This window comes from Botrytis byssoidea (genome assembly GCF_014898295.1).
Source record: "Botrytis byssoidea strain MUCL 94 chromosome Unknown BBYS_013, whole genome shotgun sequence".
NCBI lineage: Eukaryota > Fungi > Ascomycota > Leotiomycetes > Helotiales > Sclerotiniaceae > Botrytis > Botrytis byssoidea.
The window spans coordinates 1,046,567-1,064,899 of NW_024065854.1; the positions used below are offsets into that span (position 1 = coordinate 1,046,567).

Consider the following 18,333-nt stretch of genomic DNA (forward strand, 5'->3'; position numbering starts at 1 on the left):
GAGAGGCGCGGAACCTTTGCGAGCTCGGAAAGCTTAGAAAGTCTGGGAATGGTTCATATTAATCTCATACGTGACAATCAAGTTTCTCTTCCATCCTAACTTAAACCAAAGGACGATATTTGAATGATTTTATACCTTATTCGTTAATTCTTCGGATTCTTCAAGTTACATTCTGATCTTGGCTCTATTTCAAACCTTGTACAGTACAACGATTATCGTCGTCTCAACCAACCATCGTCTACGAACCCACGCAGGCCAAGATGTCTGCTATTACCCTCGCCAATTCCTTCTCCACTGGCAATACTACCACAGCAATTATTGTCCCAGGAAAGCAACCTCTTACGATTACCTATAAACAACTCACCGCCGAGATATCCTCATTTCAAAAGAAGCTCGCCAAGCTTGGTGTTACACCACAAGCTGCAGTATCAATTGCTCTACCAAATACCTATGAATTCATTATTGCCTTCTTAGCAGCATCATGGCAAAGGGGAATTGCTGCACCTCTCAACTCCGCATACAAGCAAGAAGAATTCGAATTCTATATTGATGATTTGAGCTCGGCAGTTGCTCTTGTTCCCAAAGATTCGTTTCAGAAAGATGGACCTGCGGTGAGGGCTGCAAGAAAATATAATGCGGCTATCGCAGAATGTTACTGGAATGGCAGTGAGGTTGTGTTGGATGTTAAGGATGAGGGAAAACTGAAGGGGAATGGAAATCAAAAGGTTGAGCAGGCACAACCAGATGATGTTGCTTTAGTTTTACATACCAGTGGAACGACAGGAAGACCAAAAGCTGTGCCATTGACACACAGGAACCTCACTACAACTATGAAAAACATACAAGCTACATACGAGCTTACTCCTGCAGATCGTACCATGCTTGTTATGCCTCTATTTCACGTTCATGGACTTTTAGCGGGTTTCCTAGCTCCATTAATGTCCGGGGGTTCTGTCATCGTCCCTCCTAAGTTCTCTGCTTCAGAATTTTGGACCGATTTCATTACACACAAAGCAAATTGGTATACTGCTGTTCCAACCATCCATCAAATTCTCTTGAAGAACCCACCACCCGCAACCAAGCCCAATATTCGATTCATCCGATCATGTTCTTCCCCTCTTTCTCCAACCACTTTCCACGCCCTGGAAGAAACATACAATGCTCCTGTCCTTGAAGCCTACGCCATGACAGAAGCATCCCATCAAATGACATCCAATCCTCTTCCACCGGGAAAACGTCAACCTGGTTCTGTAGGAATTGGTCAAGGAGTTGAAGTAAGAATTCTCGATGGCGAAGGTAAAGAAGTTCCAATTGGCTCTGAAGGAGAGATTTCTATTCGCGGCGAGAACGTTACGAAAGGTTATCTCAATAATGAGAAAGCCAACAAGGAGTCCTTTACCAAAGAAGGATTTTTCAGAACTGGTGATCAAGGGAAAATGGATAAAGATAGATATGTGTTTATCACTGGTCGCATTAAGGAACTTATCAATAAAGGAGGCGAGAAAATCTCTCCTATTGAACTAGACAATGTTCTAGCCCGTCACCCTGCTGTTTCCGAAGCTGTCAGCTTTGCTATACCCGATGAAATGTATGGTCAAGATGTTGGCGTTGCTATTGTATTGAAGCCAGATCAAAAATTGACCGCCTCAGAGTTGAAGCAATGGGTTGCGGATAAAGTGGCCAAGTTCAAGGTGCCAAAACAGGTATACTTTTCTGATGTTATGCCAAAGACAGCTACAGGGAAGATTCAAAGGAGAATAGTGGCAGATACTATGCTTAAGCAACCCAAGGCTAAATTGTAGAGGAAGCTAGCTACCTTTTCAATACTTTTAAGGGGATGATATCTTTGTGTAGATATATTCCTAGATGTACTACAAATTTTGATTTTCGTTTATACGTATACTTTTGTATTGATTTTAGAGCATGTTTTTTGAGTTAGAATTCAATGAAAATTTTCTAGAAATTCGCACTTCTCTGATATAGTAGATGATGGATAGCTATCTGCCAGAGAGTACACTAGAGTGCGTCTTTCCCCTATATATGACATCACATTCATCTCTTTTTCCTTCTACGCATCCCATCCCCTTCATCTATTTGATATGCGCGTCACTACAATCCCAAGATCCGCTCTGACGTAGGTAGATTGCTGCATATTCATCCATTCTACCCATCCCATTATAGATATATTGAATCCCATACTGAGATCTCGATTCAAGTCATAGCCTTCCATCTTCCATCTTCCAACTTCCACTTCTCATCTGGCTTCGATCGTTCATACTTTCATTCTATCTATCTTATTGTATTTTATTTGTTATACAAAATAATCTAATATAATGTAATCCATCTAACTAGGTATCTAACTAGGTATCTATCTAATAAATAGGTATATAAATTTCTCACTTACATACCTGTTTATGTATCTACCTGTCTACCTATCTGTATCTTTATGTACTATTTATAGATCAGGTTGACTGATTACTAGGTAAGTAGTTACCTATCTAAGGATTCTGTATTCTGTATTTTGTATACCTACCTAGGTAGATAGGTAAGCGTTTTGTACATCATCACATCACATTCAATCACATTCCCTCTCATTTTAACCCGCGCATCTCACCTCATCTCATAGTACTCATCCTACCTCACCTCATCTCACTCACCATACCTCACAACAGACTACAACCACAGTCTAGTCTCCTAACTACAAGGACTCTTCAGCTCATATAATTGTCTTTCTTTCTTTCGTTCTCTTTTTCATACTTTACCTGGTATTGTATCGTATATATATATATACATGTATGCTACATACACTACATCGCATTCCATCGCATTCCATCTCACTCCATCTCATCTCATCTCATCTCATCTTGTATACGCTCATATTCCTTTCAAATCCACCGATCCATCCATCGACACCCACAATTACTTTACCCCCTTCCTTCCATGCAGTAGTGATAAAAGTACTCACCTCTCTCTACTCACCTCTTCAACCTTACTGCCTATCAACCAGTATATCTCATCCTCTCCTTCCTCATCCCCCTCCCCCTAAAAACAATATAGCACACCCGACCAGACACGATCAGATCAGCTCGGATCAAACTAAATCAGATTAAATCAGCTCAGCTCACCCAACTAACTAACCACCTACCAATCATTTTCCATCACCCCTCTCCATCACCACTCCTCTCCATCACCACCCCTCTCCATCACCACCCATCCAATCTCTACCCCAGTCCCTACCCATCAACCCATCAATCCAGCCCTATCCAATCCGCTCCACTCCAGTCCCTCTCCCAATCTCCCTAGAGAGAGTAGAGAAGAAAAAACAAAAAACAAAATCTAAAACATGTAAACATGTAAACATGAAACATAAGACAAATGACTCAACATACCAAGATCATCAATCTCAACATCAATCTCCAATGACACACTCACACCACAATATCCTCCAATGACATACTCACACACATACAACAGTAGTGACATTTATTTCAAGACCCACACTAATCAACTCAAGGATCGAGACGACCCGCATTCTAATCAACTACATGATACACTACACAGTAGATCTTACAATTACCGATTCATTGAATCACATCAAAACTTGGCAAAGTCGAGAACACACATGGGCATGTAACAAATAAAGACAGACATTATGATATTATGGTTTAAAAGAGATTCATTATTATTCTCTGCACTTCTCGATTCCAGGGAAACAATATTCAAATGTACAATTTCGGATTCTCTCTTCTCAAAAGCTTAATGTTTCCCACCCTTCCCTTAAATAACTTCATGGAATTTTCTGTATACCATCAATGTAACAGGTGCACAAGCAGAGCAACCTTGACAGCAATGGATATGCAAAGCACACGCCCCTAATCATCCTGATGAAGGTGAAAACCGCTCAAAAGCTTATGAAAAGTCATGTAAAACAGAGAGAACGTGGCATATTAGGTCTAATGTGATAATTAAAGGAAAAACGCCGACGTCCCAATGATTTACAACAACATGCTCAAGAAACCTCCGATGACGGAGGCACCCATAACTGCCTCATTGACACCGTAAGAGACAGCAGCACCCTTGCTAGAAGAAGCAGAGGCACTTGAGGAAGAGCTGGTTCCACTTCCGGTTCCGGTTCCGGATTGAGCATTGGCGGTAGTCTTGCAAGTGTAGGTACCTTGGATGTTACCGCTGTCGTGCTCAGACTTGAATCCACTGCAGTCGATGGAGGTGGTGGATTGCATGTTGAAACCACCCTTAACGTCGTTGAGCTTTGGTAATTCAGGGCTGAAAAATAAATATGTTAGCTAATTCTCAAAATACGAGTTTCCGTCATGAAAGAACTTACGTGGTGAAGTTTCCGGAGAAATCAATAGCACCTCCAACTTGAGTCAACGCTGGGAAGTTGATAGCATCAAGAGCAGAGTTGTTGGCAATTTGGAAAGCACCTCCAACGGTCTCGAGCATAGGGATGGTGATGTTGGCGAGGGATGGGTTAGCAACGAAAGCCAATCCACCTTGTCCGTTAGCAGTGTTACCGACAGATGTCAAGTTTGGTGCATTGAGACTGGTGAAGTAGTTCTCGTAGAAACCGAGGGATCCGTTGACAACGGCCAAAGATGGAATGCTGACACTGGAGACGTTACGGAAGGTCATGTTGGCGGCCCAGATCAAGTTAGGGAAGCTGACATCCAAGTTCTTTCCGTTGGAATCAATGTTGAGAAGAGTGGTGACATTTCCAACTTGGGTGCTGAAGGTCTTGAGACGGTTGTTGTTGTTGATGTTCAAGGTGTCGACGGTGTTCAAGTTGATACCATCGAGGGTGCTCAAGAAGGTGTTGGTAATGGTGACACTCTTGGCAGTGCTAACGGCATTGGCGAAAGTGAGAGCTGGGAGAGCTGGAAGAGCAGCCCAGTTGATCGTTCCAACGGTGTCAAGGACGGAGAATTGAAGGGTGGACAAGAGAGTCAAATTGCTCAAGCCGAAAGTCTTGTCGATGGTGGTAAGAGAAGTACTTGAAAGGGAAGTAATGGCTCCGTTGTTCTCGACCATCAAGCTACCTTCGATATGTTTTGGTCCATTGAGTTGAATGGTACCAGATGCGGTAGTACTGACAACAACGTCACCAGAGATGGTTGTGCAATCAGCCAAAGCGGTAGCATCAGCAGCACTGTTGATGGTGGCAGTTGCTTGAGAGCAAACGGAGGCGGTTGTAGCAGCTAAATAGAGAAATGCCAGTTAGTACTTGTGTTAATTTGATTGACTATTCTCCTGTTCACACGAGGTACCATAGATCGAATTGATCACTCTCCTGGTACGCATTGCTCCACAGTATCCAACCTCTGAATTGATTGATGAAAAATTGAAAACTTACCAGATACAGTGCCGACGACTGCGAGAGCCGGAAGAAGGGCCTTGGAGAACATGATTGATTTGAAGTAGCTTCTACAGTGACTTTGCAATTGTTAGTTCAATTATTGTAAGAAGAATGCAAAAAGTGTTGGTCGAAGATGAATAAATTTGCGGTGAAGTTGGAAGATTGTTTGATGGAGGACGAAGTGGCTAATGATCAGAATTCCTGAAGAGGGTGGTCCGAGAAATGTGAAAGCGAGTTGCAAATGCAAGAACCAACTTCTTCAAGGAAGGGAAGGAAGGAATCAAACAATCAAACACACGAGAGATGTGACGGAGGAAGGAATTGAATTGATGGATTGGTTGATTGACTGATGATCGGAATGACTTGAAGAGAATGTATATTCACTCATTCATTCATTCATTCATTCATTCATTCAAGAGGAAGGAGATGATGATGATGATGATGATGATAGAAAGCTTTCAAGAAATCGACTCACCCTTTGGATTTGATGTTGTTGATGAAATTACTCTTTCTCTTTTCGATGGTTATGTGTAGATAGATCCTTCTGTTCGTTTTTGATTGTTGAGTGTGATTCGAATATTATTAATGTAAGTAAGTGAGTGAGTGATAGAATCTTAACGACAGTAATGAAGAAAGCAATTGGAAAGAAGACGACGATATGAACTTTTTCAAAGAGAGAGAGAGGGAGGAGATCCGTTTCAAAAAAAGAAGTGGGTGGCTTTTTCTTCAAAAAGGTTACAGGCGTAGGAAATGAAATCAAGTCAGATGAAATTCTATTTGAGGGAAGGAGGAAAGTTGGAAGGGCGGCCGGAAGTGGTCAACATCCCTAGTCAGTAATAAAAAAGGGGAGGATCCTAGTACGAGAGGTTTGTTTAGTTGTGAGTTCCTAGTGAATTAAAGTGAAGTTTGAAAAGGTTACGAAAGTTAAAAGAGGCCAAGTGAGAAGTGATTGGCCCATATGAAAGCTTGGTATGATCAATATTGTTTATCTCTTACCCGATTAGGCAAAAGCTCTTGCTTGTTTTAGTTTCCTTTAGTTGGTAAAAGCTATCCAGGTACGATACGGGTCGGTGCACCGCGGGTATATAAAAAGGATCAAGGACACTAGTTTCTTCTGGGTAATATTACTCATCATCTGAGCCTTCATTAGGTCATTCTTCATCCGAATATGATATCTACCTAGTACTACGTATCTAATAATACAATAAAATGTGAATACCTCCTGGTCCATTTCCCATTTCCCATGCCAACGACCCTTACCTAGGTAAGTACAAATCTACATTTTATGGATACTCGGAAATGAAGAGGTGGATGAATATCAGCACATCACAATCATACCTACTACATACATACTACATCCAGTTACAACTGACCAGTACATCATGGAAAAGCTTGTTGTTGACCTTGTTCAAAGTGCATAGGTAATAGGTATACATACTATGTATGTAGGTTCACAGCACGTTTCTTCCACTATTGAATCTCAAGATCAAATGAATATCTTCTGCTCTGGATCCGATGTTATCCTGTTATCTTGTTATCTTGTTATCACGATGATTACAAGTGAGTGGAAAAAGCACCGAGTGATAGGAGAGAGGAGAGGAGTATCGAAGGTCTCTAGGATTGTTAAGAATCATTCCAAGTTCCAACGAATGGCTTGAGAATCGCTTCCTTTTCATAGTACGACGTACGGGTTCGGCACAGAGACGACTCTTGGAAGATGCACTACACCATACAACATCATAAGATTCATAATATTACTGGCTGCGGAAGTGTATACTAGGTAGGTATATCAGTCACTAGTGGATCTTGGATTCGTTGTACAGTACGAATTTCTCATGTACTGTGAAGACGCTTCATCATTCGTCATTCATCGTTCATCATTCATCCAAAATAACTTGGATAAGGCGTTTCAATGGATTGATTGATCGCTGGCCTGGTGGTTTGAGATTGATTCTTAGTGATGATTACAATAGATACGATATCCTTTGGGTGCCAACCGGTAGTCTTACCTAGTATTTCATACCAGAGGAGTTTCTAACGTCTACCGGTAGGAATCTTAACTTTACTCAGCTTCTCTTAAAGGAAGCTTCTATCGTCAATTTGATACTGCTTGTCTTGTAATAATCATATAAATAGCTTTTCTATAACGCTTGAATGCTTCAGAGTTTATGGATTTTATATACTAAGTACTGGGTAATTAGTCAACTACATATACCTCTTGCTATCATGACCTCCTTCATACCCATACTACACTCACTACAATGTATATTCGACGGATAAAACATTACGATTCATTTCTATCCGTGGCCAAACTCCATCTTGAACAATCGAATTGTTTACCCACAATCCAATCCTACTCTATGAATTATGAAAATTACAATCATCTCAATCAAGTTAGATATCCTTTGCCATTTTATTTTTTCTGCAAGTGACAAGCATCTCGTAATCATTCTGATGCATCGTAGTCCGAGTGTTCAACGTTAGTCCAAGATTTCAAGCAGTCCAAAGATTACCCCTGAAAATGATTTGGGATGTTCTACTCCGTACGTCTTGGGTCCGAGATCCCTGAATGATTGATTGGCTCGATGGAGTGATAAATGGATATTCCCCAATTCTTTTTCTAACACCTAGATGTTCACCTAGTATTCCCTTTCCAAGGTTCCCTTCTTCCTGTTCGATATTGATTGTCGGTACTTGATTTTGGAGTTGCAAGGCGAAGAAGAGTGTGAGGACTTGGGCCATTGGAGCAGCGGATAGTGAACAATGAACAAATAGGTGGACAGTGGATACCAGATTCCAAGATCGAAGCAGCATGAATAGTGAAGCTTGGGTTGTGGTAAGTTGTAACTTGCAACTTGTTACCGTGAGCTAGCCAGCTAGTCTGCTAGCGACCTACTTACTCTAGGACAGCTTAAGCAACAACCATTCGTTCGTTCGTTCGTTCGTTCGTTCGTTTGTTCCCCAAGACAAGACAAGACACACAGGCGGACAACTTCTTTGATGAACACGAAGATGGTGGATATACAGAGTAGGTATAGGTATTTCATTCCCTTTTAAATACGGGGATGAGATTGAAAAATGTTCTGGAATGCAGGCCTCAATAGGAGGGGAGGGGAAAATATCATCTCATTCTTTTGGATTCAATACTGTTGTGTTACTATATGGAGATTATTTTTATTTTTTTCTAATTCTTCTTCTTCTTCTCATTCGCCTCTTCCTCTTTCTCCCTCTAGGTAATGTACGGGTTCGGGAGAATACGAATCATACGAGGTAGGTAGGTCTTGGTTTTGCTTGTCGTTCATTGTTCTCGTTCACATGCTTTTTATTTCATTTGTTATACAGGTAAATTTCTAGGGTTTCCTCGCATCGTTTTGAGGGTTCGCTCGAATTTGTATTTATATCTGTTTGCATAGATAGACGTGACATGTAATATGTAATAGGTATCCCATCTTAGTGGTAAGTTATACATGCCAGGAAAGTATCCTCAATTACCCTGGTGGTCGAGACCAAAAGTCCTTGGAACATCCATCCATCCATCCATCCATCCAAAGACCCAATTTCATACCCGATCTGAGTTTCTATCCTATCCTGGCTCGTCTGGGAGGCTATTTCATTCACAGCCACAGCCACGATTCACATCATATATGGATAACACAAAATCGTGGCTTGGAATTTGACTAGAAACATTGGATTGGATTATGATTCCTTTTGAATCCGGATCTGTGGTACCTTGAATTGATATAATATATGTGTATGTGTTTTTGTATGATTATATGAGTGTACACGTACCTAGCTAGGTATATATATATATATATTTATATTTAATGATATAAATATCCTCGGCACCGATATACAAGTACTTCTAGACATCTCTATCTCTATCTCTATCTACCTAGGTACTGTATATAATAAATCCATCTATCTATCTATCCATCTATCTAACCACACCACATCATACCATACCATACCAACAAACTATCAGGTCCCACACATCCATCCACCCGGAAGTTAACCCATCCCATCTTCCCTTCCCTTCCTCTTCCCCCTGAGCCTCTTGTAGACCCTAACCTAAGGAGCCTAGCACAACACCTAACACCTAATAATCCATCTATCTACCCGCTCATATGTACAATATATATATACGTATCTACCAATCCCCTCCATATCTCAAATCCAAAATCCCTCCCGCACTCCACATCAAATCCTCAAGTTACTCTGTACGTACGCAGTACGCAGTACGCGTTATCATGACGCATCATTTCCTTCATCCCCACGAGTATGGGTAAGCTGTGGATAGGTGGATGGGTGGGTCTATGGAGGGAGTACTATCTATCTATCTATGAATTACTTACGATACAATGGATATTGGGAAATGGAAAATGGGAAATGGAAATGGGAAATTCGAGATGATTTCGTAGATGATTAGGTAGATGAATGAATTAGGAATGGATGGGAGATGGGAGATCTATGATACATACTGGTTTTTACGTTACCCTATTCTGGTCACCTATCCTATCCTATCCTATTCTATCCTATCCTATTCTATCCTATCCTATTCTATCCTATCCTATCCTATTCTATCCTATCCTATCACTTGCTCGTCTGTTTTCTTTTTATCGATTCGTCGGTTGGTTGGTTGGTAAGTTGGTAGGTTGGTAGATTGGTTGCTGGATAACTGATTTTGGTTTTGATTTTCGAGATTGATTTCCAGCTTGTGGTGATGTGAGTAGGTACCTAGGTATAGGTAGGTATATGCTTTTTTTCTAGGGATGGATGGTGGATGAGGAGTTGGTAGGGAGAAGGAGAGGAGAGGAGAAGGGGAGGGAATGTTAATATCAATTTTATCTTTGTTTTATTTTGTTTTATATTTTTTTCTATTGTGTTACATTACATTACATAGATATATGATATTAATACATACATAGTTATTAAGAGACGAGATGAGCGTTTTGAGGGATGGGCACAGGGGAGGGAATCTAGACTCTAGATTTGAGATGCGGATGCGAGTATGGGTGTGGTGTATAGGGAATGAAATTGATAAATACCTAGGTAGGAATCGAATTATCGAATTATCGAATTATCGAATTATAGATTTATTCATCTATTTATAATTAAATTTTATTCGTTTTATAAGATTAGATTATTGGGTATTTATTTGTTCTTGGGGGAGAAATATAGATAGACTAAGTACCTAGGGATATCTATCTACCTACTCTATAAATTAAAGGCTAAAGAAAAAGAAGAAGATAATAAAAAAGCTGATATGAATAAGTAAGGCTTGAAATTTAAAGGTAACGAGATTATGGTCGCTTGTAAGATTACATGGGAAATATAGATACCTACCTACCTGGTGAGTAGTGCGAGTCTAGTCCGGTCTATGTTTGTCTGTCTGTCTGACTGACTGACTGACTGACTGTCTGTCTGTCTGTCTACCTCTTGGTCAGCTGGCATGATTGGAAGTTTACATTTTATATAGAGATGGGATGCAGGTACATTTCTCGTCTTGTCTTGTCATACTATGCCATGCAATGCTATGCCACAGAATAGCATGTAAGACAATGCGGCGATGGAAAAATACTAGGTACCTGGTCTGGGTACACGAAATGTTTGTGTGTAGAAACATATGTAGGATGGAGATCTTTGATCGTCAGTTGGATGGGATATGCATGGTGTGTACTGTACTGTACTGTACTGGTTTTGTAACTAGCAGGTACTTGGATTTGGGGGGCGGGTAGGTAGGTGGTAGGGAGGTGAGGTGATATTTCCTGTACTTGTTAATGTGCAGAACTGTCAGGTGTATGAATAGATGGATGAATGGATGAATGAATGAACAATTAAGATTGGATTTGAGAATGAGAATGAGATTGCAGATGGGGAATGGAGATGCGGAATTGGAAATGAACGTCAAGTGATGGATAATGTGTATGTATGTACTAGGTATGTATATATGCAAGCACTATCTGCATCTCTAATAAATATTTAGATGTAGTATGTACATGTACATATATCATGTATGTACATATCAAGTCATGTGCTCTTATACACAGATAGGTACAGCGGACATATAATAGTATCTCATTTTGTATCATGTGGTTATGGTTGTGATTGAGCGCATAGAATATACAGCGGAGATGTTTCTTGCTGCGCGGTTGGATGTGTGGATATGTATATTGTTCTATTTTGTTCGGTTCGGTTTATAGGTGTTATGTGTTGTGCTGGATTTGTCTGGGTGCGTGGGTGGGAGTGGTGTTGGTATTGTGAGGGGACGTATGGATCAATGGATGAATAGATGAAGACGGCGATTGTTGAGTTGATGTAGGGAATCTATCTATTGCTCTCTCTCTCTCTTAGACAACATTGGGAAGCGTGGGCAGATACATAGATGGAAGGTGTAACGCTGAATAGATAGCGAAACAAATTTGTGATTCCATCCACGATGCTCTAGGACACTGCTCGCGGCTCTTGATATCATTGTTGCTGATACTTGCATATCTACACATGTAGAATAAATCCCGCACCTGTCAAGTCACATATACATAAGCATATTACCATTATACATCCACAACATCGAATATGCAAATGTGTAAATACCCCGGTATCAATGCGTCAAACGCCGGATACAAAAACCGTTTTGTTTCATCTCATCTGGACTCGTTCCGTTACATTACATCACATCACAACTTTCCCTTCCCTGTAAAATCTAGTTTGAGATGTCCAGGATCGTGTCTATTACGTCGATATTCGAGGGTGTGATTTTGTTTGTTTATGTTCGTTAGTCACTTTGTATGTAGTTCTGGCCTCCATCCATACTGCTATGATATGATTTGTTGGAGCCGTGTGTATGTGTGTTCATATCTGGTGGGCCGGAGTGACTGGGTTGGCTGATTTGGGAATAGTATACTTGCTGAGAGATGAGAGGTGAAAGTGAGAACGGAGTTAGTGAGATGAGTGAGGTGTGAACGAGGAAAATGAAGCAACGCACCACAGAGTATAGGGGGCAAGAGGTGGGAGTGAATTGGGTTCACATCTGAGAATTCAAGACCAAGTGGATGTACATAGATAGGTATGTATACGACAATACAAATGATGATCAGTTGAACATTATAAAATTTGACTTACCAATCAAAAGATTAAGAGTCTGGATATGTACTATACAATTGTGAGAAAAGCATTTACAGTTCTTTACGATATAGTATGTCTCAATCTTGTGTATGTGTGCTGAGAGATTATGAAGTATGAATTGTAAAATGTCATTATCCCTTTCGCTGTGCTGCGTTTTGCAATTTGTCCTGACTTCGCATCCTGTGTCTTATTGTCAAATTTCCATAACAGTGAGCTGAATTTCCATAAAAACTCCATTTACTAATCTTCCTATTCATATCAGGTAGTTTTGTTATCTCTTCCCTCTTCTCTGGACAATACCCAGTAGTGTATGCTGCAATGTGCAGTTGTATACATGCACAACCTTCTAGGATTAAGAATATTCCTCAAGGGTGGCAATATCGGTATCTTCTACTCGCCACATGTACCACATGAAGATAGTCCTAGTATTGTTGTTAGCTTTTTGTAATAAGGCTCAATCAACAACTGGGGGGATTTATGAAGGCAAGATACGGAGCGCAGACAGAACCCTCGTCAGGAAGTTCAGTGAGCTAATAAGATACCGAGGGCAAGGAGAAGGGGTAAAATTGAGAGGAAATTTAAATAGAGATATAGCAACTGAATTTTCGGATGAGTGAACTGTCACATATCACCAAAATGCAAACGTGACGTATCCGCATGGCAATTGGATAGAGGTTGGACTCGCTGGAGATCTCCCCCAAGAGAAAAACAAAAATGAGTCCATGAAAAACCCACCTATATGGACTAAACTTCTCAGCCATTTCTTCCATTTCCTTCTCCGACATATACTTCCATTTCCCACCCCCTTTTGCACCCTTTCCTGCCTTTTTCAATTTCTCAACATCCCTTCCAACGAGCGCAGCCATTCCCCTTTGCACTCCTAGATCTCCGGTACTGAAAACATCGAGACGTTTGAGAGCAAAACATGCAAACATTTCGACGCTCCATTTACCGAGACCGCGTACTTGGATTAGGGAATCGAAAACTTCTTCGTAGGGGGCGGTAAGAAGGAAGGGGGTAGTTAAATCGCCATTTGTGAATTTGAGGGCGAGGCCGGAGATGTATTCTGCTTTTCGTTGAGAGAGACCGGCGGTGCGGACTGGATTTGTCAGTGAGAAGAGGAGATAAAAGAGGTTTAGGAAGGTAAGTTGAATGAACAGGAGTATGAAGATATCGAGGTTGGAGATAAGGTATAAGTAAAGGATGGTGCTCACGATTAGCTATGTCAGTAGCTACAATAGCGGAAGGGGTAGGAAATTTATGAGTAGATGGATCTGAATCAGGGAGGTTGAAAAGAGCTACAAATTTAGCCTTGATAGATTTGGCTGCTGCACCGGAGACCTAATTTTATGTCAGGACTATACACATACAAAGGATAAATTGTTTGTTTTCAAGATCCTTCCTACCTGTTGCGATATAATCCCACTGACTAACGCCCTGAACGGTTCAATCTCTTCAGCTAGCCCCTCAGTGGAGAACATCTTACATGGATGTTTCTCAATGATTGGTTTCAACTTGGGCTCAATTTTGATCAAGTGCTCTACAGCTTTTTTCAAAACATCGGAGGTTGATACTTTTACTGCAGGTGATTTCGATGGAGATACTTCGTCCATAGATTTATTGGCAAGGAGTCGATGAGTTTCAGGTGTTACCAAAGGAGCATTTGTTCCATTAAGAACTGCAAGACGATCAACAGGAACAGAAGGTGGAGGCATACTGTCATCAATGTCTTTATAAGGACTAGACATTGACCCAATAGCTGCCGGAGTTGGAGTCACTGGAGGTGGAAGAATTGGAGAGGTCTTCTTTTTCTTTGGAGTTGATGTAGGTGCATTTTTGGTGGATAGGGAGTCGGACGATTCATTCGAAGCAATTTTCCTCTTTTTGGAATTTGATTTCATGGGAGGCAGAGAAGGTTCGGGTTCTTCAGGAGACATAGCCTCGGTTTTCGGGGGGCTTGATATTACGGGAGGTAGTGAAGAGTCTGGTATCTCTGAAGATACAGCCTTTCTCTTCCTGCTGGCTTTCACCTTAGATCCTGTTGGGCCATTTCCGACGATAGCCTTGGTGGTTTCTGCCACAGGAGAAGCAGACGTATTTGCAGATAGTTTCTCGGTGATAATAGAAGCTGCACTTAAACGAGCTGATCGCCTTGTAGACATTTTGTATTGTCTTGTTGATTGCAGAGAAAAGTGTTTAATTGATGAATTGATGAATCTGAATGACAGAACTCTGTGTAGCCTAATTACTGAATTGTAAGCAAGATACTTCCACTATCTCAAGGTATTAGTGATTTGATCAATACTTCAGAGTAACAGATACCTGCATGTTCATTCACATATTCAATCTCAAACCAACAGATGATTATCCTGACTTCAGATGACAACACCAACTCTACTTTTATACTGTAAGCTCAAGTACCATACCTGTGTTTCAAATTCATTGGAAAATAGTAAATTCACGTGATGACTCCTTTTTTGGCCAGGTAATCCGATCCAGATAGAGGCGAACTCGCGAGTCCGGACATTGATTGACATACAGGAGGGAAAAATTGGCATGGAAATTGGCAAACGCAACACAAGCAATATACCTTGATAAGACTACGAATCAGACGGTAGTGTATGTAAAAAATCATTCCAGCATTAATCGACAGACAATGGTGTGGGTGGTTGTGAATAATACAGTCCAACACTCTTAACAACTCAAATGTATATAATTGAATCTATTGTATGTACTTCTCACGCATAAAAGAAAATACTTAATATATACTTCTTCTCTCCATCTTCCCAACTTCTCTTTCTATGTGTGGAGTTCCCCTCAAAATTCAATAAATATTACAAAGGTCTAGTTCCTCTGTTTTCATTCGCTTATACACTCTTGGCATAATTTCTAAATTCGTGTAGGAACCTCGAGGCCACTCTGAACGGATCTCCCTGCCACTCGCGACCTCCTCAACTTCTTCAGATCTACCAAAACTCCCTGATTTTAGTGTCAAAGAGCTTGCAATTTCACCATCGTTTGTAACGCAATTTCGGGGCGCTTTTACTTCTACGTCTGCGATCTCGAATTGATATAATCTACTTTTCTTACTGGTGGTTTTGAAGCCACAGGGGTTTCGCCATGTTGGGTCCAAAGGGTGGCATGAATTGGAAGGCTACAAAAGCACAATTACCGCCTGCGAGAGCGATATGGGTATTTCTTACAAGGACGCGATTTTTACTATGTGTAGCATTAGCTGGTGTCGTTGTATTATTATGGAGAGGAATTAGTACTTCAGCACAAGAGATGCAAAGGTAAGCAAGCACATCACTTATGGCTTATCAGTGGATACCAGAGAAGATGAACAACGCTGATTTTGTACTGTGTTCAAAGATATTATTGTTGGGGACCTTCGAAACCACCGATGCAGATGACATTGAATGAACAGGCCGACTGGAACGCGCATTTACAAACACCAGTTATCTTTAATCATCATGAGCCAGTTGTTGTCAATTCTACCACCATTAAAAGTGTCGACCTCAACCCTATCCGATCTACTACAAAAGCAATTGCGAACAAGGAACGAATTTTGATTTTGACCCCTCTCCGAGATGCCGCGTCATATTTGCCAAAATACTTTGATTTACTCTCACTCTTGTCTTACCCACACGATTTGATTGATCTCGCTTTCTTGGTTGGCGATTCATCTGATGACACTCTCGCTGTACTTGCTGCAGAACTCGACAGAATTCAGGACGGAAAGGAAACTGAGGCATTCAACAGTGCTTTGATTGTTCAAAAGGACTTTGGCGCGGTTTCGGGCCAGACCGTTGAGGAACGTCATGCATATGCAGCTCAGGCACCCCGGAGAAAGATCATGGCTCGTGCCAGAAACTATCTCTTATCTGCGGCGTTGAAACCAGAACATTCATGGGTTTACTGGAGAGATGCAGACATCGTTGATAGTCCTGAGAAGATCATTGAGGATTTCATTGCTCACGATAGAGATATCATTGTACCAAGTATGAATATTTCTCTTTTATAGGATTCGTTACATTTACTGACTTTTGCAGATGTCTGGTTCCATCGATACCGTGATGGGGTCGATATTGAGGGTCGATGTAAGTCTAGACCACACTCGGAAGTCTGCGATGGATGCTAATTGTCTCTAGTTGATTACAACTCATGGATCGAGTCGGATAAAGCACTTAAGCTTGCCTCGAAGCTTGACAAAGACACGGTTATTGTCGAAGGTATGTATCAATCTCATTTTTCTTGTATCACTATATTAACAATACTCAGGTTATAAAGAATTCGATACTGGTCGCACTTATATGGCTTTGATGGGTAACTGGAGAGAAAACAAGGATGAGGAAGTCAAGCTTGATGGTATTGGTGGAGTCAACATTATTGTCAAGGCAGATGTTCACAGATCAGGTAATTGTGCCAGGTAATTTTGAAGAGGACAAATTATTGACCAATATATAGGAATTAACTTCCCCGCCTACGCATTCGAAAATCAAGCCGAGACTGAAGGGTTCGCAAAAATGGCCAAGAGAGCAGGGTATGAAGTTATTGGATTGCCCAACTATGTCGTCTGGCACACGGACACGGAGGAGAAGCCCGGTAACAACGTTTAAGATGCCACTGTATTAAGAAATTCGTTCGGACATGTCTTAACGCATATACGGAGTTTTTTAGTCAGAAAGAGAAGATTTTGTATGATTGGATTCGGAAAGGGAACCAACATTCAAAAAGGAGGGGAAAAATGATTCCCCCCAACCTATTTTCGAAGGGGTTTTTTTAACTTCGAGATTTCTTGTACCGAACTTTTTCATTTTTCATTCTAGGGGGTCCGGGAGTTTGATCATTTTTTACGAATGAAGATAAGGGCTTGGGCTTGTTAGCAAGCATGGTTGCAAGGACAGCATACCACTGTAATAGAAATGTCCCAATTGCGATTTGTTTATGAATGGTCTTATTTCTTCTGTGGTGCACTGGATGAAAAAATGGAGGATGATGAATAGGAAGGTGGGGATTTAATGAGAATGCGAATGAGAGTGCGAATGTGGTTGAGAGGGAGTATAGGTTGTGAGATTTGTAAATGTGTCTATGGGTATGGATATTGAGGTATCTATGAATAATGGATGGATGGATAGGCGGGTGTGTGGGTGTGGATAGTTGAGTGATCCTGAGAAGAAATCAAAAGTTTTGGGAGAGGGAGGAAACGAGAGGCGGGTAGAGAGTGGAATAGATAGAATAACTTACTGGGTTAATACACTGGTTTGCGAATGAGAGGAGGTCTTTTTGTGTTTGTTGGATTTGTGTTTATGTTTATGGCTCTTCTGGTGATGATTATTTGTGATGCTGATTTGTGTTTGGATTGGTGGTGGGTTTGGGATGGATTTGGACTTGATTCGTATGGGTGTGAGCATTCTAGATGGCTAGATGGTGTTTGGTCGGATAGAATGGATTAGATGAGGGAGACCCTTGATCTTTGAGTTTGCGCTAGATTGGGCTATGGCTTTGACTATGAACATGCAGTGGAAGAGAGGACAGGGCAAAGTGGAAAGTGTATAGTTTTAGAGGACTGGATGATTGGACAATTGGATGATTGAAGAGGAGGCGAGGATATGTCTGATGCTTGCTTGCTTGATGTTCTGTGATTCAGTTATTTTCTCTTACTTGAGACTTATCTCAGTCTAATGTCATGATTCTTAAAGTTTCATATCAGGAGTTCTCTAGACTTACTCAGCTTGGGTTTCTGGACATTTCCATCCCTTTGTTGGTCACAATATTGAGATGTCTCTTCTTCTTATTGTATCGCCACAGCTGGCTCCAGGATCCAACTCAGCCAG

At 41.0% G+C, this 18,333-nt stretch overlaps 4 protein-coding genes across 4 annotated transcripts; 2 read left to right on the forward strand and 2 right to left on the reverse strand.

The window, feature by feature from the left end:
* Positions 1 to 260: 260 nt before the first annotated feature.
* On the forward strand, positions 261 to 1,802 carry EAE97_007110 (uncharacterized protein; the record flags this gene model as incomplete). Its single annotated transcript, XM_038877624.1, has 1 exon — positions 261 to 1,802. One exon carries the CDS (start codon positions 261 to 263, stop codon positions 1,800 to 1,802), a length of 1,542 nt encoding a protein of 513 aa, XP_038731814.1.
* A 2,193-nt stretch (positions 1,803 to 3,995) lies between these two features.
* EAE97_007111 (uncharacterized protein) lies at positions 3,996 to 6,075 on the reverse strand (the record flags this gene model as incomplete). The annotated part of the gene is made up of 4 exons (XM_038877625.1): positions 5,850 to 6,075; positions 5,372 to 5,451; positions 4,346 to 5,216; positions 3,996 to 4,284 (listed from the first exon to the last, which is right to left on the reverse strand). Exons 2-4 carry the CDS (start codon positions 5,421 to 5,423, stop codon positions 3,996 to 3,998), a joined length of 1,212 nt encoding a protein of 403 aa, XP_038731815.1. The 5' UTR covers positions 5,424 to 5,451; positions 5,850 to 6,075.
* Positions 6,076 to 12,521: 6,446 nt separating this feature from the next.
* EAE97_007112 (uncharacterized protein) lies at positions 12,522 to 15,019 on the reverse strand. The gene is made up of 5 exons (XM_038877626.1): positions 14,923 to 15,019; positions 13,903 to 14,737; positions 13,711 to 13,837; positions 13,232 to 13,595; positions 12,522 to 12,918 (listed from the first exon to the last, which is right to left on the reverse strand). Exons 1-5 carry the CDS (start codon positions 14,937 to 14,939, stop codon positions 12,849 to 12,851), a joined length of 1,413 nt encoding a protein of 470 aa, XP_038731816.1. The 5' UTR covers positions 14,940 to 15,019; the 3' UTR covers positions 12,522 to 12,848.
* A 292-nt stretch (positions 15,020 to 15,311) lies between these two features.
* Positions 15,312 to 18,250, forward strand: EAE97_007113 (uncharacterized protein). The gene is made up of 8 exons (XM_038877627.1): positions 15,312 to 15,338; positions 15,400 to 15,789; positions 15,869 to 16,497; positions 16,549 to 16,596; positions 16,648 to 16,728; positions 16,778 to 16,912; positions 16,964 to 18,135; positions 18,227 to 18,250. Exons 2-7 carry the CDS (start codon positions 15,617 to 15,619, stop codon positions 17,113 to 17,115), a joined length of 1,218 nt encoding a protein of 405 aa, XP_038731817.1. The 5' UTR covers positions 15,312 to 15,338; positions 15,400 to 15,616; the 3' UTR covers positions 17,116 to 18,135; positions 18,227 to 18,250.
* The last annotated feature ends 83 nt before the right edge of the window (positions 18,251 to 18,333 follow it).

Excerpts from the sequence above, each read along its gene's own strand:
- EAE97_007112 (XM_038877626.1), bottom strand. Across the intron at positions 13,838-13,902 it reads GTGGGATTATATCGCAACAG|GTCTCCGGTGCAGCAGCCAA; the intron begins GTAGGAAGGATC and ends ACATAAAATTAG. Across the intron at positions 13,596-13,710 it reads AGCTACTGACATAGCTAATC|TCCGCACCGCCGGTCTCTCT; the intron begins GTGAGCACCATC and ends TGACAAATCCAG.
- EAE97_007113 (XM_038877627.1), top strand. The coding sequence starts at position 15,617 with ATGTTGGGTCCAAAGGGTGGCATGAATTGGAAGGCTACAAAAGCACAA. Across the intron at positions 16,498-16,548 it reads TAGAGATATCATTGTACCAA|ATGTCTGGTTCCATCGATAC; the intron begins GTATGAATATTT and ends TGACTTTTGCAG. Across the intron at positions 16,729-16,777 it reads AGACACGGTTATTGTCGAAG|GTTATAAAGAATTCGATACT; the intron begins GTATGTATCAAT and ends AACAATACTCAG.